This window comes from Caretta caretta, chromosome 3 (genome assembly GCF_965140235.1).
Source record: "Caretta caretta isolate rCarCar2 chromosome 3, rCarCar1.hap1, whole genome shotgun sequence".
Taxonomy (NCBI): domain Eukaryota; kingdom Metazoa; phylum Chordata; order Testudines; family Cheloniidae; genus Caretta; species Caretta caretta.
The window spans coordinates 2512391-2540159 of record NC_134208.1 but is presented as its reverse complement, the minus strand read 5'-3'; the positions used below and the strand labels follow the sequence as shown (position 1 = coordinate 2540159).

The following is a 27769-nucleotide window of genomic DNA, read 5'->3' as shown; positions in this document are numbered from 1 at the left end:
CCCTGGGCTGGAACCCGGAGTAGAGGGCGGGCCCGAGTTCCCCCCATCCCTCCAACTCCCTACTTGATACTGGAGGAGTTGACCTGGACTGTGGGTTCCACCAGAGGGGAAGGTCTCTGGCCTGTTCCCCGATCCACTAGGTGGATCAGCAGAGACTGCAAGGATTGTTCGTCTTCCTTTCCCCATGCTGTCCAGTGATGAGGCTAACTGAGTGAACGGCAGATTTGAGCCACGAAAGTGGCCAAACTGAGGACTGCCATGAACCTCTGAGGCGAGAAAATCCGCCAATAAGCGCAGGACCCATCAAGGCAGAGGAGGAACTTCGTCACACAGGGTTCAAAAAAGAACTAGTTAAGTTCATGGAGGATAGGCCCATCAATGGCTATTAGCCAGGATGGGCAGGGATGGTGTCCCTAGCCTTTGTTTGCCAGAAGCTGGGAATGGGCGACAGGGGATGGATCACTGGATGATTCCCTGTGTTGTTCATTCCTTCTGGGGCACCTGGCATGGGCCACTGTCGGAAGACAGGATACAGGGCTAGATGGACCTTTGGTCTGACTCACTATGGCTGTTCTTATGTTCTTTTTCTGATGACTGAATTGCTTGTTAATGCTCTAATAGCGGATATTGACTATTGTAACCTCCTCCTCTCCAATCTTGTAGATACTTACCTTGCTCCCTGCTGTCCATTCAAAATGCTGTCACCAAAATCATTTCCCACCACCTTTTGGTTTTGACTTCATTTTCACTCCATAAGATCTTCTTGTTGCCCAGCATATCATATTGAAATTCCCTATCCTTGGATTCAAGACCCTATGCTTCTGGCCAAAGTCTGCATCAGTGACCATGTTTTTGTTTTGCATTACCCCATTCTCTCCACTCCAATATTGTTGATAGCTTTGAAGTTTCCTTTGTACCCTTCTTCCATTTCCATCTCCATGCTGCCCCTTTCCAAATATATTCCATTTTCAAAAATAAAAGGAGTACTTGTGGCACCTTAGAGACTAACCAATTTATTTGAGCATGAGCTTTCGTGAGCTACAGCTCACTTCATCAGATGTATACCGTAGTTTCCACGGTATACATCTGATGAAGTGAGCTGTAGCTCACGAAAGCTCATGCTCAAATAAATTGGTTAGTCTCTAAGGTGCCACAAGTACTCCTTTTCTTTTTGCGAATACAGACTAACACGGCTGTTCCTCTGAAACATTCCATTTTCAAGTTACCTCCTTGACCTCACATATACCTCATTCCATCTCTACTAAAAACTCACTTCTGTCATCTCTTATATGAACAATGAAGGGGAGGAAAAGGTAAACTAAAGAAATGAATAAAACTGGAAAGGAAAAACTTAAGTCAACAGAACCACTAAGAGGAGTATGTGCCTTGCAGAGTAATTATATGCTCTTTTTTTGTTTGTTTATCATTTCCCCATCTCCTTCTCCCCCCATTTTTTGGTCTGTTTATGACCCTCACTATTTGTCATGTCTAATTTAGATTGTAAACTCTTTGGTACAGGGACAATGTCTTTGTTGTTACAGCCCCTAGCATAGTTTTGGGTGCTCAAAAATAAACTAAGAACTTTATACCTGGGTTCTGGCTGTATTTTAACACTGTGCAACATATATCATTTTGGGATTGAAATTGTTAGCAAATTTTATTGATGTTTAGGAACTTCATCCTTTTTGGGGACTCAGATTTATTGTGTGTGGTTTTTCAGATAATAGTAAAACAACAGTTTCTAAGATTCTCTTATTGCTTTTCCCCCCTGAAGTCTTCCATCCTGTGGAATGTTCATACTGTCGGTGTGAGAGCATGATGGGTTTCCGGTACCGATGCCAGCAGTGCCACAACTACCAGCTCTGCCAAAACTGTTTTTGGCGTGGCCATGCAAATGGCCCTCATAGCAACCAACATCAGATGAAGGAGCATTCCTCATGGGTAACTCAGCTTTGTTTGTAATAATGCACTGATCATCTCTATGCAAATTTCTTTTGAAAGCTAAAGACGTTTTTGTAAAAGGCTTAGAATCACAGGTTAAATCTTAAAGTTTTTCAAATAGGAGCTTATAAATAGGCACATTATACTTCTTTCTGAGTTGAATGAAATTTTATTTAATTATTTGACATTATCATTTTGCCCAGTGCTGACGATACTGTTCCTGCTCTCAAGTGCCTTGCAATCTGAGACATATAAAACAAAGCACTTGTCTTCTTTTCCCCAATACCATACCTTCCTACATCCCTCTTTTTACCAGCCTAATAACCCACCGTAATTTTGATGTCTTTACAAAGCAAGAAAACACTATGCACACAAGGTGCTCTTTTCGGCAAAGTGTTCTTCTTGAACATAGTAGCTCTTTAAAATAAATAAATGTTTGCCTTCATTGTGCATGAAGCTGGACTGTATATATTGTGGAAGACAAATCCTTAACCCAAGAATCTGATAATCTAAGATACATGGGCAGTAAAATTTGGAAAAATAGTACACCAGACGACAAGATGAGCATATCCCAAGTCATAGCTAATAATTCAAGGTCTGGAAAACAGGATGTTACAGGTGGGGTGATTCTGTAACAACCCTGATAGTATCAAGCATGATGCTGCAGCCACCCCCTGTCTTAGTCCACAAGTTGTGACCTGCTTGGAGCAGGGTGGCTGGTGCCATAAGCTTGGCATCTAAAGTCTCTAGGTCTCTAAATAGTTAACTAAGATTGCAAAACTCAGAATTCACTGTCTGCGCCTTTAAACAAACAAGCAAAATGCCAGGGCAAGCACTTAAGGGCAGGGCCCTGACCTGGACCTTGGGTTCTGTGCTAGCACTGAGGAGCTTTTCTTCTGTCCCAATCTCACTCTGTGGTGCCCCTGAGAAGTAGCAGGCAAGCATTCTTAACTGCTCTGCTGGCTCCTGATTATTCGGTGCCTCCTCCTGGCCCTTCTAAGCTCCGGAAGACTAAGTCTTGTTGGTAGCCTGGTCTGAGTAGGTTTTCCTTGAGCACAGGGGACAGACACCTCCAGCAGGGGACAAAGAAGGCACAGTAGACCCCATCACACAGGCCTTGTAGCAAGAGATTTACAAAGCTAAATCTGTTTAGTTTATCCAAGAGAAGACTGAGAATGACTTGATCATGACTTGCGTGTACCTGGAGAAGAGATTTCTGATAGTAGATGGCTCTTTAATGTAGAAGAAAAAGGCATAATGATATCCAATATTTGAAAGCAGAAACTAAACAAATTCAGATTAGAAATAAGATTAATATTTTTAGCAGTGAGGGTAAATAACCATTTGGTCAGTTTACTTAGAGAGCTGGTAGAATCTCCATCCACTTTCTCTTTAAAATCAAGACCAGACGTCATTCTAAAAGGTATGTTATGGCTCAAAACAGTGGGCTTGATTGAAATTACTTGATGAGGTTCTATGGTCCATGTTTGCAGGAGGTCAGATGAGATCATCAGAATGGCCCATTCTGGCCATAAAAATCTATGAATGTATAACCACTTTTTGATGGTGAACTCAATCATTTAGATTATCCTAGGTGGACGAAACCAGTTTTAAGTCGTGATTAAATGAACAGGGTGGACATGAATAATACTAGTTTAAAGAGGGAGTTCCAGGTATAGAATCATAGAAGATTAAACCTCTAAGGAAGGAGATTCCACCACCTCCCTAGGTAACCCATTCCAGTGCTTCACCACCCTCCTAGTGAAATAGTGTTTCCTAATATCCAACCTACACCTCCCACACTGCAACTTGAGACCATTGCTTCTTGTTCTGTCATCTGCCACCACAGAGAACAGCCTAGCTCCATCCTCTTTGGAACCCCCCTTCAGGTAATTGAAGGCTGCTATCAAAACCTCCCTCACTCTTCTCTTCTAGAAATTAAATAACCCAAGTTCCCTCAGCCTCTCCTCATAAGGCATGTGCCCCAGCCCCCTAATCATTTTCGTTGCCCTCTGGTGAACTCTCTCCAATTTGCCCATATCCTTTCTGTAGTAGGGAGCTCAAAACTGGATGCAGTATTCCAGGTGTGGCCTCACCAATGCCGAATAGAAGGGAATATTCACTTCCCTCGATCTGCTGGCAATGCTTCTACTAATGCAGCCCAATATGCCATTGGCCTTCTTGGCAACAAGGGCACACTGTTAACTCTCATCTAGCTTCTCGTCCACGATCATCCCCGGGTCTTTTTCTGCAGAACTGCTGCTTAGCCAGTCACTCCCCAGGCTGTAGCGGTGCGTGGGATTCTTCCGTTCTAAGTTCAGGACTCTGCACTTGTCCTTTTTGAACCTCAGATTTATTTTGGCCCAGTCCTCCAATTTGTCCAGGTCACTCTGGACCCTATCCCTACCCTCCAGCATATTTACCTCTGCCCCCAGCTTAGCGTCATCCGCGAACTTGCCGAGGGTGCAATCCATCCCATCAGCCAGGTCATTAATTAAGATGTTGAAGAAAACCGACCACGGGGGTACTCCACTTGATACCAGCTGCCAGCTAGACATTGAGTCGTTGATCATTACCTATTGAGCCTGACAATCTAGCCAGCTTTCTATCCACCTTATAGTCCATTCATCCAATCCATACTTTAACTTGCTGGCAAGAATACTGTGGGAGACCATATCAAAAGCTTTGCTAAAGTCAAGATATATCACGTCCACTGCTTTCTGCATATCCACAGAGCCAGTTATCTGATCATAGAAGTCAATCAGGTTGGTCAGGCATGACTTGCCCTTGGTGAATCCACGTTGACTGTTCCTGATCACCTTCCTTTCCGCCAAGTGCTTTAAAATGGTTTCATTGAGGACCTGCTCCATGATTTTTCCAGGGGCTTAGGTGAGGCTGACCAATCTGTAGTTCCGTGGGTTCTCCGTCTTCCCTTTTTAAAAGTTGGGCACTATAACTGCCTTCTTCCAATCCCCTGATTGCTGCAAGTTTTCAAAGATAATGTCCAATGGCTCTGCAATCACATCAGCCAGTTCCCTCAGCACCCTTGTATGCATTAGATCTGGACCCATGGACTTGTGCATGTCCAGCTTTTCTAAATAGTCCTTAACCTATTCTTTCACCACTGAGGGCTGATCACCTCCTCCCCATACTGCGTTGCCCAGGACAGCACTGTGGGAGCTGCCCTTGTCTGTGAAAACCAAGGCAAAAAAAAAAAAAAGAGTTGAGTACTTCAGCTTTTTCCACATCATCTGTCACTAGGTTGCCTCCCACATTCATTAAGGGTCCCACACTTTCCCTGACCTTTCTTGTTGCTACCATACCCATAGAAACACTTCGTTACCCTTCACATCCCTTGCTAGCTGCAACTCCAGTTGTTTTTTGGCCTCCTGATTACACCCCTGCATACTCAATTTTTATATTTTTATACTCCTCCCTAGTCATCTGACCAAGGTTTACACTTCTTGTAAGCTTCCTTTTTGTGTTTAAGCTCACTGAAGATTTAGTTAAGATTGAAGTGTATCAATACCTAATAGCCACAACATTAATTTTCATAGAATAACTCATTTGCAAAAAAAAAAAATAATCCTTTCAAAGTGGAAAAACGTGGAAATTAACAGTTAAGAACTTCAGCTAATTCAGTCATGTCCTATATTCCTTCTTCACTTGCTGTGAACCCCATGTAAGTTACAATCTCTCCTCCCATTAAATTTTTGCTTTTTTATAGTTTGCATAATTACATGTAAAGAACAACATATTAGGATAAGATGCTGATGGTTTAATCACTTTATTTTATTCATGTGAAACTAAATCTGTTTATACTTCTAATACATTTACTAATCCACACCCAAAAACCAAAAGGCTATTCTGAGTGTGGCCAAGAGAAAAAAAATACAGTTGAAACAGCTGTCCCTGGTTTTGCTAGTGTGTGGAAGCAGCTCACACACTCCCTGACACAAGACACAGACTGATGCGTGGAAGGGACTTCTGCATGGAAGTGTGCGAGCTGCTTGTACACACTAGCGCCATAGGTGGATTAAGCTTTTACGGAGCCCTGGGCCAGAGCAAGTGGGGGCCCCTCCTCACCCCTTCCGCCTGCAGTCCCCCACCCTCCCCACTCTTCCTGGGGAAATGGGATTGGGGCACCGGGGCTTACCCTGTTTCCCCTCCCCCACGGTGCTCCTGCCGGAGAGCAGGGTTGGGGTGCGAGGCCTTCCCCCGCTCCCCAGCAAGAGAGCCGGGTGAACAGAGCAGGTCATGGGGCACCCATTTTTCCGGGGACCCCTGGGCGTGGGCCCAGTGGCTAATCCGCCACTGACTAGCATGTATATCTGCACAGGGCTCTACTGATCACAAAAATAAGCATTGATGGTGGCTTAGGTACAAGTGATTGTAACTTGATCACATTTATAACGTGTAAGCAGGAATAAATGTACTTATTACAGTATTCAGAGTAACAGCTGTGTTAATCTGTATGCGCAAAAAGAAAAGGAGTACTTGTGGCACCTTAGAGACTAACCAATTTATTTGAGCATGAGCTTTCGTGAGCTACAGCTCACTTCATCGGATGCATACTGTGGAAACTGCAGAAGACATTATATACACAGAGACCATGAAACAATACCTCCTCCCACCCCACTCTCCTGCTGGTAATAGCTTATCTAAAGTGATCATCAAGTTGGGCCATTTCCAGCACAAATCCAGGTTCTCTCACCCTCCACCCCCCCCCACACAAACTCACTCTCCTGCTGGCAATAGCTCATCCAAAGTGACCACTCTCTTTAAAATGTGTATGATAATCAAGGTGGGCTATTTCCTGCACAAATCCAGGTTCTCTCACCCCCCACCCCCATACACACACAAACTCACTATCCTGCTGGCAATAGCTCATCCAAACTGACCACTCTCCCTGGTCGTACCAACTCAATTACTCCTTCCCTCCGCTACCGCTCCTGCTTCAAGTACTGCAAAAGATTTGACAAGACAGAGTGATGGTAATTCTGATCACCCCCTGCAGACCCAGACAATCCTGGTTCCCCAATTTTTTCCATATGTCCTCCCACCAACCAATTCCATCCGTGCCTTTCCCGATCTGGGGACTCAGTGCAACAGTGAGATCAGATATCCCAATCCACATGCACTACATGTTGGGTTGGTATTTGGGTGGTCATGTGCCTTAGAACAAACATGCTCTTCAGCTGCACAGGACATTCTCCGCAGCAGGAAGGACTCCATTAGATGCTGTTACTGGGCCAAATGGAGACTTTTTCATCATGGGCTCAACAAAAAAAAGTGGTTTTAGCAGAATCAGTGTGTGTAGTGGAGTACAACTTTGCAGGCACTTCCTAACTAAGAGTGCTTTTACGGGGTTAACTTGGGATGCAATGAGTGTAGGAGAGTGGGGGTAAGACAAATGGATTAATGATACTTCACATCCAGTTGCGACTTCATTGAGTGACTGCAGGGTGGCTCCACTGAAACTCCAACCCAGAATCATTAACTCATAGTCAGTTTACTTTGACTATGAACTGGGTCCAGAATTTGGCCTGACATTGTTTGTTGTTAATATACAGGCCAGAATGGGGGACTGTATCCTAGAAAGCAGAGACTAGATTATCAAATGGTCCCTTCTGGCTTTAAAATCTCTGAGTGATAGAATACATAGTGTTTGCAACGTAGCTATTGCACTAATGTTATGTTCTTAATAATATTTTGCACTTCTCTAGTATTTTCCCTCTGGGAATCTGAAAACATTCGAGAAATACTCCAACTTCACAAGCATAAAACAATCCCTCCTCTCTTCATGTGTGTATTTAAAACAGCAGCAGCAACTGGTCTACAGTGAGTTTTGTTCCTGACTCATGTTTCACTCCAGTGATTTTTAGGCAGTTGAAAAGTTCTGGTGCCATGTCTAAATGTTTTAATAAAGTGAGAGAGACAAGGTGGGTCAGGTAATATTTTTTATTGGACCAACTTCTCTTAGTGGAAGGAACAAGCTTTTGAGCTCTTCTTCAGATCTGAAGATTGAAACTAGAGTTTCCGGACCTGAAAACAATCTCTGAAGTTTGAATTTTTTCCTTTCCCCCAGCAGAAGTTGGTCCAATAAAAGATATTACCATCTTGTGTGTCTCATATCTTGGAACGAACATGGCTTCAACAACATTGCAAGCATTAATAACCCGATTAATTTTTCTGATCCGATATCAATGGGGAATTCTTTGAATAATCATCTCCCACATTACACTCTCAGTACTCGCGCATGTGATGTTGGATTATTTTTAGCTAGCGGTGTTTGCTGGGGTTTTGCCTTTTCCTTCAGGCCCTGCCACTAGGGCTGTCGATTAATTGCAGTTAACACACGTGATTAACTCAAAAAAAAGTAATTGCGATTAAAAAATTGCAATTAATTGCACTTTTAATCACACTGTTAAACAATAGAATACCAGTTGAAATTTAAATATTTGTGGATTTTTTTCTACATTTTCAAATATATTGATTTCAGTTACAACACCGAATACAAACTGTACGGTGCTCAATTTATTATAAATATTTGCACTGTAAAAATAATAAACAGTATTTTTCAATTCACCTCATACAAGTACTGTAGTGCAATCGCTTTGTGAAAATGCAGCTTACAAATGTAGATTTTTTTTTGTTACATAACTGCACTCAGAAAACAAAACAATGGAAAATTTTAGAGCTCACAAGTCCACTCAGTCCTTCTTCCTGTGCAGCCAGTTGGTAAGACAAACAGGTTTGTTTACATTTATGGGACATAATGCTGTCTGCTTCTTATTTACAATGTTACCTGAAAGTGAGAACAGGCATTTGCATGGCACTTTTGTAGCCAGAATTGCAAGGTATCTGCATGCCAGATATGCTAAACATCGTATGCCCCTTCATGCTTCAGCCACCATTTCAGAGGACATGCTTCCATGCTGATGATGCTCCTTAAAAAAAAAAAAAGTGTTCATTAAATTTGTGACTGGACTCCTTGGGGAAGAGGAGAATTGTATGTCTCCTGCTCTGTTTCACCTGCATTCTGCCATATATTTTATGATATAGCAATCTTGGATGATGACCCAGCACATGTTGTTCATTTTAAGAACACTTTCCCTGCAGATTTGGCAAAATGCAAAGAAGGTACCAATGTGAGATTTCTAAAGATCGCTACAGCACTCAACCCAAGATTTAAGAATCTGAAGTGAATTCCAAAATCTGAGAGGGATGAGGTGTGGGGCATACTTTCAGAAGTCTTAAAAGAGCAATATTCCAATGTGGAAAAGACAGAACTGAACGACCAAAAAAGAAAATCAACCTTCTGCTGGTGGCATCTGACTCAGATGATGAAAACTGGATAGTTATCGAGCAGAACTTGTCATTGGCATGGATGCATGTCCCCTGGAAGGGTAGTTGAAGCATGAAGGGGCGTATGAATCTTTAGTGCACCTGGCATGTAAATATCTTGCAATGCCGGCTACAACAGTGCCATGCAAACACCTGTTGTCACTTTCAGGTGACGTTATAAACAAGAAGCGGGCAGCATTATCTCCTGCAAATGTAAACAAACTTGTCTGTCTGAGCGATTGTCTGAAAAGAAGTAGGACTCAGTGGACTTTTAGGCTCTAAAGTTTTATATAGTTTTATTTTTGAATGCAGTTATTTTTTGGTACACAAATCTACATTTGTAAGTTCAGCTTTCATGATAAAGAGATTGCACTACATTGTTTGTATTAGGTGAATTGAAAAATATTATTTCTTTTGTTTTTACTATGCAAATATTTGTAATAAAAAATATAAAGAGAGCACTGTACACTTTGTATTCTGTGTGGTAATTGAAATCAACATATTTGAAAATGTAGAAAACATCAAAAATATTTAAATAAATGGTATTCTATTATTCTTTAACAGTGTGATTAATCACAATTAATTTTTTTAATCTTGCGATTAATCACAATTAATTTTTTTAATTGCTTGACAGCCCTACCTGCCACCTAAATAGGTGTTGTCACCCCTCAGTTTCTTCTTACTGCCTGTAGCTGCAAGACTGAAATCTTGGTAGTGTCTGCTTCTCTTGTGCCCTGTGCGATTAATGTTATTAATGAGCATCAGAATAGTTAATTAAGTTCTCTTTTTCTCAGTGGCCTATAAAAAATGTATTTAGTGAATTTTTAGTAGCCTAAGACCTCCTCCTCCCACCATACAAGAGTTCTAGAATTATGACAGAAGCCCAGTCACCAAGTGTTAAGACCTATGCACCCATTTTTCATGTTACACTGTCATATCAATCAATAGTGGTCGCCCTCTGTATTCTTCCCAAAGACATACTAACACTTTCTCGAACATCATTCCATGAGTCGTTCTTACTCCAAGTGCAGCCAGAGAGGAAGGGAGGCAAAGTTGAAATTTTGCTGCTGGAGAAATCGATGCACGCTCGGGGAGATCTTCAGCGGTGTCTCAAAATGCTAATCCATCTCTGTCAGCATCCTGAAAACTGCTTTCCTGGTGGTAGTTACATGAGCCAGAGGGTAGGAAGGATTCAGACCTTTATACTGTTTTTCACAAGAACAGGGTTAACGTTATATCTCACCCTAAAGGTATGTCTACTCTTACAATGGTGTGTAGAGTAGAGACAATGCACACCCAGCTAGCATGAGTATAAATAGCAGTATAGCTGGGGAGAATGGCATAGGTGAGTAGAAGAGTGCCCTGCATGCTTGAATCCCCAAGATTTGTATCCCACAAGGGCTCTCTGTCTGCCCAAGCAGTGCCTTCTGTGTCGACACTGCTCTTCCCCAGTCCAGTGAGAGGCTCTGGCAGCAGGAAAAGCCTCCGGCAAAGTCCCCATTGCCTTTTCTTATGAACAGACTTCCGGAATATTTTGACTTTGTTGTTGTTGGGGCCTGTTAATTGCAAGTGCTCAGCATGTCTGAAAATCAGGCCATTGACATTAGAAAATGTATTTAAACATGGGTGATGTTATATTAAAAAAAGCTTTTGTTTGGCCTTCTGCAGTGAGGTAGTCAAGGTGTTACCCCTTTGTGGTGAGTATATTCTATGTCAGAAGAACAATTTCTGAAATTGCTGAAACCAGCTAAAAAGCTGTAGCTTGTGAAAGCCTCTTTTCCAGTGCAGTAGTGCCTTGTTCTTTCTAAAACACTTTCTATTTCAGAAGAACAGAATATTTATTATTTATAGAGCATTATAATCCAACAGACTCTGAAAACCTATTAATAACATAACTAAAAGTAAATTTAGTTGTTTACTTGTACTGTGGTAATGTCTTGGGCCCTGACGAGGGCCCCATTGTATTAGTCACTGTACGAACACACAAGAAAAAGATACTCCCTGTCCTGAGAAGCTCCCTGTCCTAAGTAATTTAGAGTTTGCCTGTGCTGGACTTATTATAACTGCAATAGGGTCCTAGGAGCATTTTTCTCTCTTAGAAACCCTTATAGAATCATAGAATATAAGGGTTGGAAGGGACCCCAGAAGGTCATCTAGTCCAACCCCCTGCTCGAAGCAGGACCAATTCCCAGTTAAATCATCCCAGCCAGGGCTTTGTCAAGCCTGACCTTAAAAACCTCTAAGGAAGGAGATTCTACCACCTCCCTAGGTAACGCATTCCAGTGTTTCACCACCCTCTTAGTGAAAAAGTTTTTCCTAATATCCAATCTAAACCTCCCCCACTGCAGCTTGAGACCATTACTCCTCGTTCTGTCATCTGCTACCATTGAGAACAGTCTAGAGCCATCCTCTTTGGAACCCCCTTTCAGGTAGTTGAAAGCAGCTATCAAATCCCCCCTCATTCTTCTCTTCTGCAGGCTAAACAATCCCAGCTCCCTCAGCCTCTCCTCATAAGTCATGTGTTCCAGACCCCTAATCATTTTGGTTGCCCTTCGCTGGACTCTCTCCAATTTATCCACATCCTTCTTGAAGTGTGGGGCCCAAAACTGGACACAGTACTCCAGATGAGGCCTCACCAATGTCGAATAGAGGGGAACGATCACGTCCCTCGATCTGCTCCCTATGCCCCTACTTATACATCCCAAAATGCCATTGGCCTTCTTGGCAACAAGGGCACACTGCTGACTCATATCCAGCTTCTCGTCCACTGTCACCCCTAGGTCCTTTTCCGCAGAACTGCTGCCTAGCCATTCGGTCCCTAGTCTGTAGCTGTGTATTGGGTTCTCCAATCCTAAGTGCAGGACCCTGCACTTATCCTTATTGAACCTCATCAGATTTCTTTTGGCCCAATCCTCCAATTTGTCTAGGTCCTTCTGTATTCTACCACTCCTCCCAGTTTAGTATCATCCGCAAATTTGCCGAGAGTGCAATCCACACCATCCTCCAGATCATTTATGAAGATATTGAACAAAACCGGCCCCAGGACCGACCCTTGGGGCACTCCACTTGATACCGGCTGCCAACTAGACATGGAGCCATTGATCACTACCCGTTGAGCCCGACAATCTAGCCAGCTTTCTACCCACCTTGTAGTGCATTCATCCAGCCCATACTTCCTTAACTTGCTGACAAGAATACTGTGGGAGACCGTGTCAAAAGCTTTGCTAAAGTCAAGAAACAATACATCCACTGCTTTCCCTTCATCCACAGAACCAGTAATCTCATCATAGAAGGCGATTAGATTAGTCAGACATGACCTTCCCTTGGTGAATCCATGCTGACTGTTCCTGATCACTTTCCTCTCATGCAAGTGCTTCAGGATTGATTCTTTGAGGACCTGCTCCATGATTTTTCCAGGGACTGAAGTGAGGCTGACTGGCCTGTAGTTCCCAGGATCCTCCTTCTTCCCTTTTTTAAAGATTCGCACTACATTAGCCTTTTTCCAGTCATCCGGGACTTCCCCGGTTCGCCACGAGTTTTCAAAGATAATGGCCAATGGCTCTGCAATCACAGCCGCCAGTTCCTTCAGCACTCTCGGATGCAACTTGTCCGGCCCCATGGACTTGTGCACGTCCAGCTTTTCTAAATAGTCCCTAACCACCTCTATCTCCACAGAGGGCTGTCCATCTCTTCCCCATTTTGTGATGCCCAGCGTAGCAGTCTGGGAGCTGACCTTGTTAGTGAAAACAGAGGCAAAAAAAGCATTGAGTACATTAGCTTTTTCCACATCCTCTGTCACTAGTTTGCCTCCCTCATTCAGTAAGGGGCCCACACATTCCTTGGCTTTCTTCTTGTTGCCAACATACCTGAAGAAACCCTTCTTGTTACTCTTGACATCTCTGGCTAGCTTCTTTTGTATTATTAACTCACTTACTGTCCCTTATAAAATCTTTTAAAGGTGACTTGCAAATCATTCCATAAAATTCTTAACTGTAACGATATAGGCCAAATGCCCTGAAAACCAAGTGAAGAGGGGCATATTCAGTACAATTTTGTATAATTTCTTTCCGCAGCAGATGGCAAACTGTGTCCATGCTCAAATAAATACGAGAGCTGTGTTAGACTTCATGTGAAGTATGTTTGCAATGTTGTAGCTGTGTTGGTCCCAGGATATTAGAGACAATGTGAGGGAGGTCATACTTTTATTGGACCAACTTTTTTTGGTAAAAGAGACAAGTTTTCTGGTGACAAAGCTCTTCTTCCGGTCTGGGAAGGATATTCAGGGCTTGTCTTCACACAAAGTGCTACAGCGGCACCGGTGCACGGCTGTATTGCTTTGGGGAAGATGCTACTACGCCGACAGGAGAGCGTCTCCTGTTGGCATAGTTAATTCACCTCCCTGAGAGACGGTAGCTATGTTGCTAGGACAAGCTCTCATGTCAACACAGAGCTGTCTATACAGGGGATTAGGCCGGTATAACTACATCGCTCAGGGGTGTGGACATAGTTAGACCAATATGTGGTGTAGACCTGGCCTCCGAGTGGAACAGATTGTTTGGCATAAGTAAACAACACATATTCTATGAGACTTATTTTCAATTTTCGGAATATTTGCATCCTGTGTAATTTCTACAGTTACTGTGTATTCAGAAGGGTCCTGTCAGAACTAGCAGCAATAAAATGAAGTGCACATGAAAGATTAACCTCCAAATCCTGTTTTCAACCAAAAATATTTTTGCTTTTTTTGAAGTAACTCAACGTTTACTATTTACATATTATCAGATCCTAAAAGTAATATTTGTTTAGCACCATCAGGGTCTGCTAGGCATTTTAAAGAGTGATTACTACAATGTCCATGCTTCAAAGAACTTTCAGTCTTGCATAGGCAACATACAGACAAGAGCAGGGAGTAAGAGGAATGACGAAAACCAATGTGATTAAATGGTAAAAGCAAGCACACATCTTGTTAGTTCCACAATTTTAGTTTTTTTATGTCCACCTGGCTTTTGGTAAATTAAGGGAAGTGGACAGGTTTATAGACCACCAAAAAGTGAAAGGGGTTTTGAGATGCATCAAACTGGTAGATGGGAGGGGGCTCCAGGTGCACATTCATTACATAGTAGTTAGATGTTACTAATAACTTTCTCACAGAAAGTTGACTAATTTCTTTCAAATTAATTGTTAAATTTAAAAAATTTCTTCGGTGTCACCTGTACCTAAATTACCACTTTCCTCCAGAAAAGAAATTGTCCCGTAACATGTTTGTCCTACATACCCTGACTGTTAGTCTGGCTCTGTTTGTCTAGGTACATGTAGGTCTGGGTACATAGAATCAAATGAAGTAAAAATCATATGAACCAAACTGTACCACAGAATCTCTATAGATAGTAATTCTATGCTGTAATAATAAGAATATAGCAATGGGGATATATTACTGACCACCTGACCAGGTGGATGATAGTGACTGTGAAATGCTCAGGGAGATTAGAGAGGCTATAAACATAAAAAACTCAATAATAATGGGGGATTTCAACAATCCCCATATTGACTGGGTACATTTCACCTCAGCATGGGATGCAGAGATAAAGTTTCTTGACACCTTAAATGACTGCTTCTTGGAGCAGCTAGTCCTGGAACCCACAAGAGGATTCTTGATTTAGTCCTAAGTGGAGCAGAGGATCTAGTCCAAGAGGTGAATATAGCTGGACTGCTTGGTAATAGTGACCATAATATAATTAAATTTAACATCCCTATAACAGCCCAACGCTGTATCATTTAATTTCAGAAACGGGGACTGTACAAAAATGAGGAAGTTAGTTGAACAGAAATTAAAAGGTACAGTGCCAAAAATAAAATTTCCATACAGCTTGGAGGGATTTCAAAGACAACATAATAGAGGCTTAGTTTAAATGTATACCTGTCACAGGGTCTCTTACCACACTGGCTCCTCCTGCTGGCTGTTTCGGGAATTAGCTCTGGTCAGCAGGTGTTCCCTCCGGTGGTGGTGGCGGTGGCTCTCCCATCCTCGTCTCCACCTGCAGACCCACTGCAGTTCCAGTCTCACTGCCTCTGCTTTGTGGCACAGCCCTCCAGCCGTGTCACAATCTAGGTTCTCCCCTTCTGGGGGACTCCTTCCGTAACAGTCTAGCTGCTACTCAGAGCGACTTGGTAGTCCACAGCCTGGCCAGTTCTTCAGCGGTGAGTATAAGGGGTGGGACCCAGGCCCACCCACTACTCTGGATCCCAGCCCAAGGATTCTGTAAACAACAGCTTCCCGCTACCCCTCCTTTCTTCCTTCACCAGTCTGTCTCAGTTCCTTGGGCCACTTCCCCGCAGCCCCAGCGCCTTTGGTTCCTGCCGCTGGCTCTTTCACCCTCTTCCCAGGGTCTCGGGACTGCAAGCCCTAGTAGCCCTGTTCACGGTGCTAGTCTCGGCAGCCCTCTAGGAAGCTGGTCCCCTCCCTTGAGCTTCCTGCAGCAGACTACTTGTTCTGGCCTGCAGCTTCCTTTTATATGGGCCAGCTGGGCCCCTATTGGCTGCTCCAGCCACTGCCCTAATTGGCTGCAGCATCTGCCCTAATTGACTGTTTCCTTACAGCCCTCCAGACCGGGTTTTAACCCTATCAGGGCCATTGCGGGGCAGATGCCCCATCACAATACCCCAAATTAAAAAACATAGTAAGAGAACCAAAAAAGAGCCACTATGGCTAAACAACAAAGTAAAAGGAGCAGTGAGAGACAAAAGGGCATCCTTTAAAAAGTGTAAGTTAAATCCTAGTGAAGAAAATAGAAAGGAGCATAAACTCTGGCAAATGAAGTGTAAAAATATAATTAGGAAGGCCAAAAAAGAATCTGAAGAACAGCTAGCCAAAGTCTCAAAAAGTAATAGCAAAAATTTTTTAAGTACATCTGAAGTAGGAAGCCTGCTAAACAACCAGTGGGGCCACTGGACAAGCGAGACGCTAAAGGAGCACTCAAGGACGATAAAGCCATTGCAGAGAAACTAAATGAATTCTTTGCATCAGTCTTAACAACTGAGGATGTGAGGGGAGATTCCCAAACCTGTGCCATTCTTTTTAGGTAACAAATCTGAGGAACTGTCCCAGATGCAGATGTCATTAGAGGAGGTTTTGGAACAAATTGATAAACTAAACAGTAATAAGTCATGAGGACCAGATGGTATTCAACCAAGAGTTCTGAAGGAACGCAAATGTGAAATTGCAGGACTACTAACTGTAGTCGGTAACATCTCATTTAAATCAGCTTCTGTAACAAATGACTGGAGGAGAGCTAATGTGGCAGTGTAGGTACGTCCGGCCGGGGCTGTCACTCTCCGAGGCGGCGGGGAACCAGATCGCCTTGCTACTTCTGTCAGGTGTGACAGGGAACTAGCCTGCCTGAGCAAAGAGTTCAATAGCAAAGCCCAAGCCCTGGTCAGGGCGGGGCAACAAAAAGTCAGTAGCTCAGGGCTCTCAGGCAGGGGCTGAGCAGAGAGTTCAATAGCAAAGCCCAGACTCCTGGATCCGAGTGGCCTGGGAGAGGGGGAGACTGCCACCCGCGAGATGAGTGGCTGGGGGACGCAGGCCCACCCACTCCACTGCGTCCCAGCCCGGGGCCCTAGCAGTGGCAGAAGACCCGTTGGTGTGTCAGTGGGGTTCCTGGCTGCAACACACTGACATTGGCCGTGGCAGTGCTGCAGCCTGACTAGGGTCGGCTGCCCCCAAGCTACTTCCTACCTCCCCCTCTAGAGGTACCTGGGTATGGCCCGTGTCTTCCAAGGGATCACACACCATGGGCTCCTCGGAGTAACTGGCGCTCGGTTGGCTTGGCGGCTCCTCGGGGTAACTGGCGAACGGCAAGCTTGGCAGTGTCTCTGGACTCGGGCTAGCATCAGGCATTGGCTGGTCTGGCCAGTCCTCGGGTTGGCTGCCGATCGCCGTGGTTTCCCTGCAGGGAGCTCCACCCCATGTGTCTGGCCTCTCCCATGGCTGTGTTTCAACTGAGCTCTGGGGTCAGGCTTTTATACTTCCGGTCCTGTGCTTTGACCTCTGAGGGTTCGCTGGCTCCACCCACTTTGGCATCCAGAGAGGCTTGTCACTCTCCGGGGCAGCAAACCGCCTCGCTAGAGGCGCCAATTTTTAAAAAGGGCTCCAGAGATGATCCTGGAAATTATAGGCCGGTAAGTCTGACTTCAGTACTGGACAAATGGGTTGAAACTATAATAAAGAACAAAATTGTCAGACACATAGATGAACATAATTTGTTGGAGAAGAAGCAACATGGTTTTTGGAAAGGGAAATCATGCCTCACCAATCTACTAGAATTCTCTGAGGGGGGTCAACAAGCATGTGGACAAGGGGGATCCAGTGGATATAATGTACTTAGATTTTCAGGAAGCCTTTGACAAGGTCCCTTGCCAAAGGCCCTTAAGCAAAGTAAGCTGTCATGGGATAAGAGGGAAGGTTATCTCATGGGTCAGTAACTGATTAAAAGACAGGAAACAAAGGGGAGGAATAAATGGTCAGTTTTCAGAATGGAGAGAAGTAAATAGTGGTGTGCCCCAGCAGCCTGTGCTGGGCCCAGTCCTATTCAACATATTCATAAATGATCTGGAAGAAGGGGTAAACAGTGAGGTGGCAAAATTTGCAGGTGATACAAAACTACTCAAGATAATTAAGTCCAAAGCCGACTGCGAAGAGCTACAAAAGGATCTCACAAACCTTGGTGCCTGGGCAATAAAATGGCAGATGAAATTCAGTGTTGATAAATGCAAAGTAATGACAGGTTTCAGAGTAACAGCCGTGTTAGTCTGTATTCGCAAAAAGAAAAGGAGTACTTGTGGCACCTTAGAGACTAACCAATTTATTTATTTATTTATTTATTTATTTTATTTCAAATAAATTGGTTAGTCTCTAAGGTGCCACAAGTACTCCTTTTCTAAATGCAAAGTAATGCACATTGGAAAACATAATCCCAACTATACATATAAAATGATGGGGTCTAAATTAGCTGTTACCAGTCAAGAAAGAGATTTTGGTGTCATGGATAGTTCTCTGAAAACATCCACTCAATGTCCAATGGCAGTCAAAAAAAAACAAACAGAATGTTGGGAATCATTACTGTGTGCAGATGTGGTCGCCCCATCTCAAAAAAGATATTAGATTTGGAAAAAGTTCAGAAAAGGGCAATAAAAATGATTAGGGGTATAGAACAGCTTCCGTATGAGGAGAGATTAATAGGACTGGGACTTTTCAGCTTGGAAAAAAGATGACTAAGGGGGGATAGGATAGAAGTCTATAAAATCATGACTGGTGTGGAGAAAGTAAATAAGGAAGTGTTATTTACTCCTTTCATAACCCAAGAACTAGGGGTCACCAAATGAAATTAACAAGCAGCAGGTTTAAAACAAACAAAAGCAAGTATTTTTTCACACAACGCACAGTCAAGTGTGGAACTCCTTGCCAGAGGATGTTGCGAAAGCCAAGACTATAACAGGATTCAAAAAAGAACTAGATACATTCATGGAGGATATGTCCATTAATTGCTATTAGCCAGAATGGGGAGGGATGGTGTCCCTAGCCTCTGTTTGCCAGCAGCTGGGAATGGACAACAGGGGATGGATCACTTGATGATTCTCTGTTCTGTTCATTCCCTCTGGGGCACCTGGCATTGGCCACTGTCAGAAGACAGGACACTGGGCTCAGCTTGTAATAAACTAAAATGTAACAATAAAAATGATTTTGTCAAGTGGCAGCTGACTGAAAAGTCATTTAATCAATGGATAATGCAGTCACATGTACGTATCTAGGCCTTTGTTCCATAACCATGGTATCTGAGTGCTTTATATACATACGTATATTCATCAAGCAGGAAAATTACTCCAGGTTATCTCCTCCCAAATAGGTGGAGATCTACTACATAAATCTTTGTAGTCCTAAATCTGACCAAGGCACCACTCAATATTTATGTAACCCGTTTAACAGAAATACACACTGCTTGAGAAAGAAGCTCCTTGCCAACTTGTAGATTGCTGCACATTCCACATAGTGATGATTTTTGTTTAAGTTTTAGAGTTCTAATTAATGAAAGTGATCCTAGTGGATAACAATGTTCTCCCTTCTAGCAGTGAATATTCAGAAGGAATTACTTACAAACATATTGTGATTATTTTGATGTGAATGCTGAAAATGGTAAGGTCTTATAATCATCAGAGGTGCATAATCCTCATACAATTAGAAAGTGCCCTCAGTCATCCTCAAGAGGGAAGGAACATCCCTGAAGGAACAGAATTTCATTTGTTTGTGACAGGAAGCAACACTCACTCTCTATAGGGTAGAATGGCTATGGCATTGGTGTCACACATCCACATATGTGAAAAGCATCTTTCATGACAAAAAGATGCAGAAAAACATCTTGTTTGACTACAATTATAGTTTTCTTTCTAACTAGGACAGTTGTCTTCAGAACAGGCTTGTGGAAATTGTGATAAAGATCATTATACATAAGAACAGCCATACTAGGTCAGACCAAAGGTCCATCTAGCCCAGTATCCTGTCTTCCAACATTGGCCAATGCCAGGCGCCCCAGAGGGAATGAACAGAACAGGGAATCATCAAGTGATCCATCCCCTGTTGTCCATTCCCAGCTGCTGGCAAACAGAGGTTAGGGACACCATCCCTGCCCATCCTGGCTAATAGCCATCGATGGACCTATCCTCTGTGAACTTATCAGGCTCTTGTTTGAATCCTGTTATAGTCTTGGCCTTCATAACATCCTCTGGCAAGGCGTTCCACAGGTTGACTGTGTGTTGTGTGAGCCTCTTCAGCTTCCAGAAAATGGAGCTTGCATATAGACTTTCCTGTGATAAGTCAGATATTTAAGGAATAGTCTCCGGGGGATGATGTGCAATTACAAATTGCAGTGTTTTTAGGAGAAGAAGTTGTCCTAGAGATGATAACAGAATCATAGATATGTAAGGGCAGGTACATCTAGGTTATCAGCTCCAGCCCCCTGGGTTGAGGCAGGACCAGAATATTTTTAGACCAGTGGTTCTCAACCTGTTTAACAGTGTGGGCCATATATGCGGACAGCAATATATTACAATTATATTATGTTACTTGGGCTGCAGGTTGAGTACCACAGCGCCCCCTGCCACCAAACCATCCACAGTCCCCAGTCCCCCCACCAAGAGTGGGGCCAGGAGCGGAGCCCTGGTCATGGGACCAGGTGGCCAGAGCCCACCGTGTGGGGCCGGGCAGCAGCCAGACCGCAGGACCAGGCAGCAGCCAGATCCAGACCCTGAGTGCCGCTTCACAGGGATGGGCAGCTAAGCCCTGAGTTCCACAGTGCGTGGACGGGCAGCCAGGACCCCCAGCAATGGGCCAGGAGGGAAGCGCCCAGCTTTCCACCAGGACCTGAGAAGGGGGGCCAGGAATGGAGCCCCGCCTAAAACCTAGGGCTGCTGAAGCACCCCAGCAAACCCCTAGTTCCCAGCACACCCGCACCCAAACCTACCCACAGACCCACTCTCCCGTCCCCTTCCTACCAGCAGCACTCCCCAGAACCTGCTGGCAGGAGCACTGGTGCAGGCTGCAAGACGCTATCTTCTCCCTCAGCCAGCCCCGGCCCTGCCAGACCAGAGAGGCAAATTTTGAACTTTTTTTAGCACTCAGCTGGGCTGCAGCTGTGAGCTAACTGGGCTGCATGTGGGCCACGGGTTGAGAACCACTGATGTAGACCATTCCTGAAAGGTGTTTGTCTAACCTATTCTTAAAAATCTCCAATGCATGAGGTTTGACAACCTCCCATTCGGGACCCTATTTCAGTGCATACCTGTCCTTACAGTATGAAAGATTTTCCTAATATCTAACAGGTTTCAGAGTAACAGCCGTGTTAGTCTGTATTCGCAAAAAGAAAAGGAGTACTTGTGGCACCTTAGAGACTAACCAATTTATTTGAGCATAAGCTTTCGTGAGCTACATCGGATGCATCCGATGAAGTGAGCAGTAGCTCACAAAAGCTTATGCTGAAATAAATTGGTTAGTCTCTAAGGTGCCGCAAGTACTCCTTTTCTTTTTGCTAATATCTAACATAAATCTCCCTTGCTGCAGATTAAGTCAATACTTCTTGTCCCACCTTGAGTTGACACAGACAGTGGTCAATTGCTATCCTTGTTCCACATTTCAAGGCTATTATCAGTTCCCGCCTAAGTCTTCTCAAGACTAAGCATACCCAGTTTTTTAAATCTTTCCTCAGAGGTCAGGTTTCCTAAACCTATCATCATGTTTGTCGTTCTTCTCTGGACTCTCGCCAATTTGAACACAATTTTCTTGAAGTGAGGTACCCAAAACTGGACATCATATTCTAGCTGAGGCCTCAGCAATGCTGAGTAGAGTGGGACAATTACCTCCTGTGTTTTACATACCACACTGCTGCTAATACACTCCAGAATATTTGTCTTTTTTTCAACTGCATCACAATGTTGACTCATACTAAATTTGTGATCCACTATAATCTCCAGATCCTTTACAGTAGTACTACTGAGTAGCCAGTATTTCCCATTTTGTAGCTGTGCCTTTGATTTTTCCTTCCTAAGTGTAGTACTTTGTACTCCAAGGCTGTTTTGAATTCTAATCCTGTCCTCCAAAGTGCTTGCTATGTCTGCCAGCTTGGCATTCTCTGCAGATTATAAAAGCATACTCTCCTCTCCATTATCCAAGTCATTAATAAAATATTGAACAGTGCTAGACCCAGGACAGACCCAGTGGAATCCCCTAGATATGGCATCCCAGTTTGACAGTTAACCACTGCTAACTACTCTTTGAATGTGGTCTTTCAATCTCTTATGTACCCATCTTTTAGTAATTTCATTTAGACCCATTTTCGTAGTTTGTTTATGAGAATGTCATATGGGACTATGTCAAAAACATTATTAAAATAAAGATAAATCACTTGTAAAGCTTCCCGCCATCCACTTCACCAGTAATGCTGTCAAAGAAGGAAATTAGGCTGATTTGGCATGACTTGTTCTTGACAAATCCATGTTGTCTATTATTTATTGCCCTATTATCCTCTTTAGTGCTTACCAATTGATTGTTTAATTATTTGTTCCAGCATCATTCCAGATCTCAAAGTTAGGCTGATTGCTGTATAGTTCCTTGGGTCCTCTTTGTTCCCCTTTTTAAAGATAGGTAATATGTTTGCCCTTCTCCAGGCCTCTTGGACCTCACCTGTCCTGCATGAGTTCCCAAAGATAACCACTAACGCTTCTGGGATTGCGCCAACTATTTCCATAAGTATCTGGATGAATTTCATCAGGCCATGCTGACTTGAATACATCTGATTTATCTAAATATTATTTAACCTGTTCTTTCCTTATTCTGGTTTTTGTTTCTTCCACCCTGTAGTTAAAATTAAGTGTGTTGAGAATCTGGTCACAGTTAACCTTTTTAATAAAGATTGAAGTAAAATAGGCTTTAAATCTGTCAGCCTTTTTGATGTGATCCATTAATAGTTCTATTTTCGCACTAAGTTGTGGGCCTGCACTTTCTTTTGTCTTGCTCTTGTTTTGTGCATTGTGTGCCTTAGCCTTTCTGATTTTGTCCGTACATTCTTGTGCTATTTTTTGTATTCTTAGTAATTTGTCCATGTTTCTAGTTTTTGTGGGATTCGGCTTTTTTTTAGGTCATTAAAGAGCTCCTGATGGAGACATATTAGTCTCTTACCATTCTTCCTATCTTTCCTTCACATTGGGATAGGTTGCTGTTCTGCCTTTAATATTGTCTCTCTGAGAAACTACCAGCTCTCCTGAACTTATTTTTCCCTTAGATTTTCTTCTCATGGGAACTTACCTACCAGTTTTCTGGGTTTGTTAAAGTCTGCCTTTTTGAAGTTTATTGTCCTTACTCTGCTGTTCTCACTCCTTTCCTTCCTTAGAATAATGAAATCTATCATTTCATGACAACTTTCACCGAAATTACCTTCAAACTTCAGAGTCACAACCAATTGGCCAAGTCACATCGCTAACCAGCCAAGTCACAACCTTGGCTGGTTAGCGATGCTGGCTGAGTCCTGTAGTGTAGATGCAGCATAAGTCGTCAGAAGGCATATGCTGGCATAGCTACACCATCTCCCCAAACAACATTAGCTATGCCAGCTGAAACACACTTCTGTAGGCATAGCTGCATTTACACTGGATGTTTTGCTGGCATAGCTGTGTTGGCTGGAGGTGTGTGATTTTTTTCACACTCCTAGGCCACACAGCTGTGCATGCAAAACTTTGTAGTATAGACCAGGCCTTAAATGCAATTTCTTGTATGAATGAGAGATACTAACCTGTTGTCACCCAGTACAGTTTTGGGAGAGACCCTTGTGTCTTGCTTCTCAGTGACCACTCCTATGCAGCTTAAAGTCACGAGCCATGTTAACATGAGAATGATGTTGGTGAAGACTTACAAAACTTTTAGAATCTTGCTGACAACTGCATGTGTAAGCACAAGGGTGGAAACAAGTGTGTCTTCGAGGCATCCTTTTTAGAATTGCCAAGTGTGCATTTGCACATTTTTCTGATGTTAAAGCTATTAGACGCTGTGAGGAAATGTAACCTCTCTGTAGGATTAGCTCATTCTTTTTATCTGATTAACTTCATTAGTTAGATCTTTAACTCTTTGAAGCTGGGACCATGTCTACCTCTGGATGTGTACTGTGCCTTGCACAATGGGTCCCTGATCCTGACTGGGGCCTTTGAGTGTTAGTCTCAGTCACTGTGTTTATTTAACCAATTCATTATTTTAGAAAAGGTGAGACTGCAGTTCCTAACTACTAATACTTATCTATTAATTATCAAAATACAAATGACAATTGGGTTGTAAAATCACTCCCAACTTTATCATAGAATCATAGAATCATAGAATATAAGGATTGGAAGGGACCCCAGAAGGTCATCTAGTCCAACCCCCTGCTCGAAGCAGGACCAATTCCCAGTTAAATCATCCCAGCCAGGGCTTTGTCAAGCCTGACCTTAAAAACCTCTAAGGAAGGAGATTCTACCACCTCCCTAGGTAACGCATTCCAGTGTTTCACCACCCTCTTAGTGAAAAAGTTTTTCCTAATATCCAATCTAAACCTCCCCCACTGCAGCTTGAGACCATTACTCCTCGTTCTGTCATCTGCTACCATTGAGAACAGTCTAGAGCCATCCTCTTTGGAACCCCCTTTCAGGTAGTTGAAAGCAGCTATCAAATCCCCCCTCATTCTTCTCTTCTGCAGGCTAAACAATCCCAGCTCCCTCAGCCTCTCCTCATAAGTCATGTGTTCCAGACCCCTAATCATTTTGGTTGCCCTTCGCTGGACTCTCTCCAATTTATCCACATCCTTCTTGAAGTGTGGGGCCCAAAACTGGACACAGTACTCCAGATGAGGCCTCACCAATGTCGAATAGAGGGGAACGATCACGTCCCTCGATCTGCTCGCTATGCCCCTACTTATACATCCCAAAATGCCATTGGCCTTCTTGGCAACAAGGGCACACTGCTGACTCATATCCAGCTTCTCGTCCACTGTCACCCCTAGGTCCTTTTCCGCAGAACTGCTGCCTAGCCATTCGGTCCCTAGTCTGTAGCTGTGCATTGGGTTCTCCAATCCTAAGTGCAGGACCCTGCACTTATCCTTATTGAACCTCATCAGATTTCTTTTGGCCCAATCCTCCAATTTGTCTAGGTCCTTCTGTATCCTATCCCTCCCCTCCAGCGTATCTACCACTCCTCCCAGTTTAGTATCATCCGCAAATTTGCTGAGAGTGCAATCCACACCATCCTCCAGATCATTTATGAAGATATTGAACAAAACCGGCCCCAGGACCGACCCTTGGGACACTCCACTTGATACCGGCTGCCAACTAGACATGGAGCCATTGATAACTACCCGTTGAGCCCGACAATCTAGCCAGCTTTCTACCCACTTTGTAGTGCATTCATCCAGCCCATACTTCCTTAACTTGCTGACAAGAATACTGTGGGAGACCGTGTCAAAAGCTTTGCTAAAGTCAAGAAACAATACATCCACTGCTTTCCCTTCATCCACAGAACCAGTAATCTCATCATAGAAGGCGATTAGATTAGTCAGGCATGACCTTCCCTTGGTGAATCCATGCTGGCTGTTCCTGATCACTTTCCTCTCATGCAAGTGCTTCAGGATTGATTCTTTGAGGACCTGCTCCATGATTTTTCCAGGGACTGAAGTGAGGCTGACTGGCCTGTAGTTCCCAGGATCCTCCTTCTTCCCTTTTTTAAAGATTCGCACTACATTAGCCTTTTTCCAGTCATCCGGGACTTCCCCGGTTCGCCACGAGTTTTCAAAGATAATGGCCAATGGCTCTGCAATCACAGCCGCCAGTTCCTTCAGCACTCTCGGATGCAACTCGTCCGGCCCCATGGACTTGTGCACATCCAGCTTTTCTAAATAGTCCCTAACCACCTCTATCTCCACAGAGGGCTGTCCATCTCTTCCCCATTTTGTGATGCCCAGCGTAGCAGTCTGGGAGCTGACCTTGTTAGTGAAAACAGAGGCAAAAAAAGCATTGAGTACATTAGCTTTTTCCACATCCTCTGTCACTAGTTTGCCTCCCTCATTCAGTAAGGGGCCCACACATTCCTTGGCTTTCTTCTTGTTGCCAACATACCTGAAGAAACCCTTCTTGTTACTCTTGACATCTCTGGCTAGCTGCAGCTCCAGGTGAGATTTGGCCCTCCTGATAACATTCCTACATGCCCGAGCAATATTTTTATACTCTTCCCTGGTCATATGTCCAACCTTCCACTTCTTGTAAGCTTCTTTTTTATGTTTAAGATCCGCTAAGATTTCACCATTAAGCCAAGCTGGTCGCCTGCCATATTTACTATTCTTTCGACTCATTGGGATGGTTTGTCCCTGTAACCTCAACAGGGATTCCTTGAAATACAGCCAGCTCTCCTGGACTCCTTTCCCCTTCAAGTTAGTCCCCCAGGGGATCCTGGCCATCCGTTCCCTGAGGGAGTCGAAGTCTGCTTTCCTGAAGTCCAGGGTCCGTATCGTGCTGCTTACCTTTCTTCCCTGCGTCAGGATCCTGAACTCAACCAACTCATGGTCACTGCCTCCCAGATTCCCATCCACTTTTGCTTCCCCCACTAATTCTACCCGGTTTGTGAGCAGCAGGTCAAGAAAAGCGCCCCCCCTAGTTGGCTCCTCTAGCACTTGCGCCAGGAAATTGTCCCCTACGCTTTCCAAAAACTTCCTGGATTGTCTATGCACCGCTGTATTGCTCTCCCAGCAGATATCAGGAAAATTAAAGTCACCCATGAGAATCAGGGCATGCGATCCAGTAGCTTCCGTGAGCTGCCGGAAGAAAGCCTCATCACAAGGTACACATTTGATACAAGGTACTCTTCTTTTCTTAATGTCTTAAATTTGAAAGCACAGAGAATACCTTTTTTTTATCCACTGATTAATATGGGATGAGAAGCAAGGTTTCTTACTACCTTAATTTGTTAAAGCTGTCAGTTCCAGAGACTCACATCCAAGTGGGATACCTTTTGTGTTCAATGGCTTTAAATTAATTCATAATGGACTTCTTTGGCATCACAAAATTCCTATACAGTTGCAGATATCATAGAATCATAGAATATCAGGGTTGGAAGGGACCCCAGAAGGTCATCTAGTCCAACCCCCTGCTCAAAGCAGGACCAATTCCCAGTTAAATCATCCCAACCAGGGCTTTGTCAAGCCTGACCTTAAAAACCTCTAAGGAAGGAGATTCTACCACCTCCCTAGGTAACGCATTCCAGTGTTTCACCACCCTCTTAGTGAAAAAGTTTTTCCTAATATCCAATCTAAACCTCCCCCACTGCAGCTTGAGACCATTACTCCTCGTTCTGTCATCTGCTACCATTGAGAACAGTCTAGAGCCATCCTCTTTGGAACCCCCTTTCAGGTAGTTGAAAACAGCTATCAAATCCCCCCTCATTCTTCTCTTCTGCAGGCTAAACAATCCCAGCTCCCTCAGCCTCTCCTCATAACTCATGTGTTCCAGTCCCCTAATCATTTTGGTTGCCCTTCGCTGGACTCTCTCCAATTTATCCACATCCTTCTTGAAGTGTGGGGCCCAAAACTGGACACAGTACTCCAGATGAGGCCTCACCAATGTCGAATAGAGGGGAACGATCACGTCCCTCGATCTGCTCGCTATGCCCCTACTTATACATCCCAAAATGCCATTGGCCTTCTTGGCAACAAGGGCACACTGCTGACTCATATCCAGCTTCTCGTCCACTGTCATCCTAGGTCCTTTTCCGCAGAACTGCTGCCTAGCCATTCGGTCCCTAGTCTGTAGCTGTGCATTGGGTTCTTCCGTCCTAAGTGCAGGACCCTGCACTTATCCTTATTGAACCTCATCAGATTTCTTTTGGCCCAATCCTCCAATTTGTCTAGGTCTTTCTGTATCCTATCCC

The 27769-nt window shown here is 43.8% G+C and overlaps 1 protein-coding gene across 18 annotated transcripts in view; it reads left to right on the top strand.

Annotated features, from left to right (window-relative positions):
• The window catches only part of DTNB (dystrobrevin beta), a 380746-nt gene that overhangs the window by 121562 nt on the left and 231415 nt on the right, over positions 1–27769 (top strand). For all 18 annotated transcript variants that reach the window (XR_007356069.2, XR_007356070.2, XR_007356076.2 and 15 more), the window contains one exon: positions 1775–1941. Coding sequence is in view for 4 of the 18 variants with exons in the window: in XM_048846097.2 (XP_048702054.2) it covers positions 1775–1941 (167 nt within the window). In the remaining 14 variants the exon portion in view is untranslated. The remainder of the gene's footprint in view (positions 1–1774; positions 1942–27769) is intronic.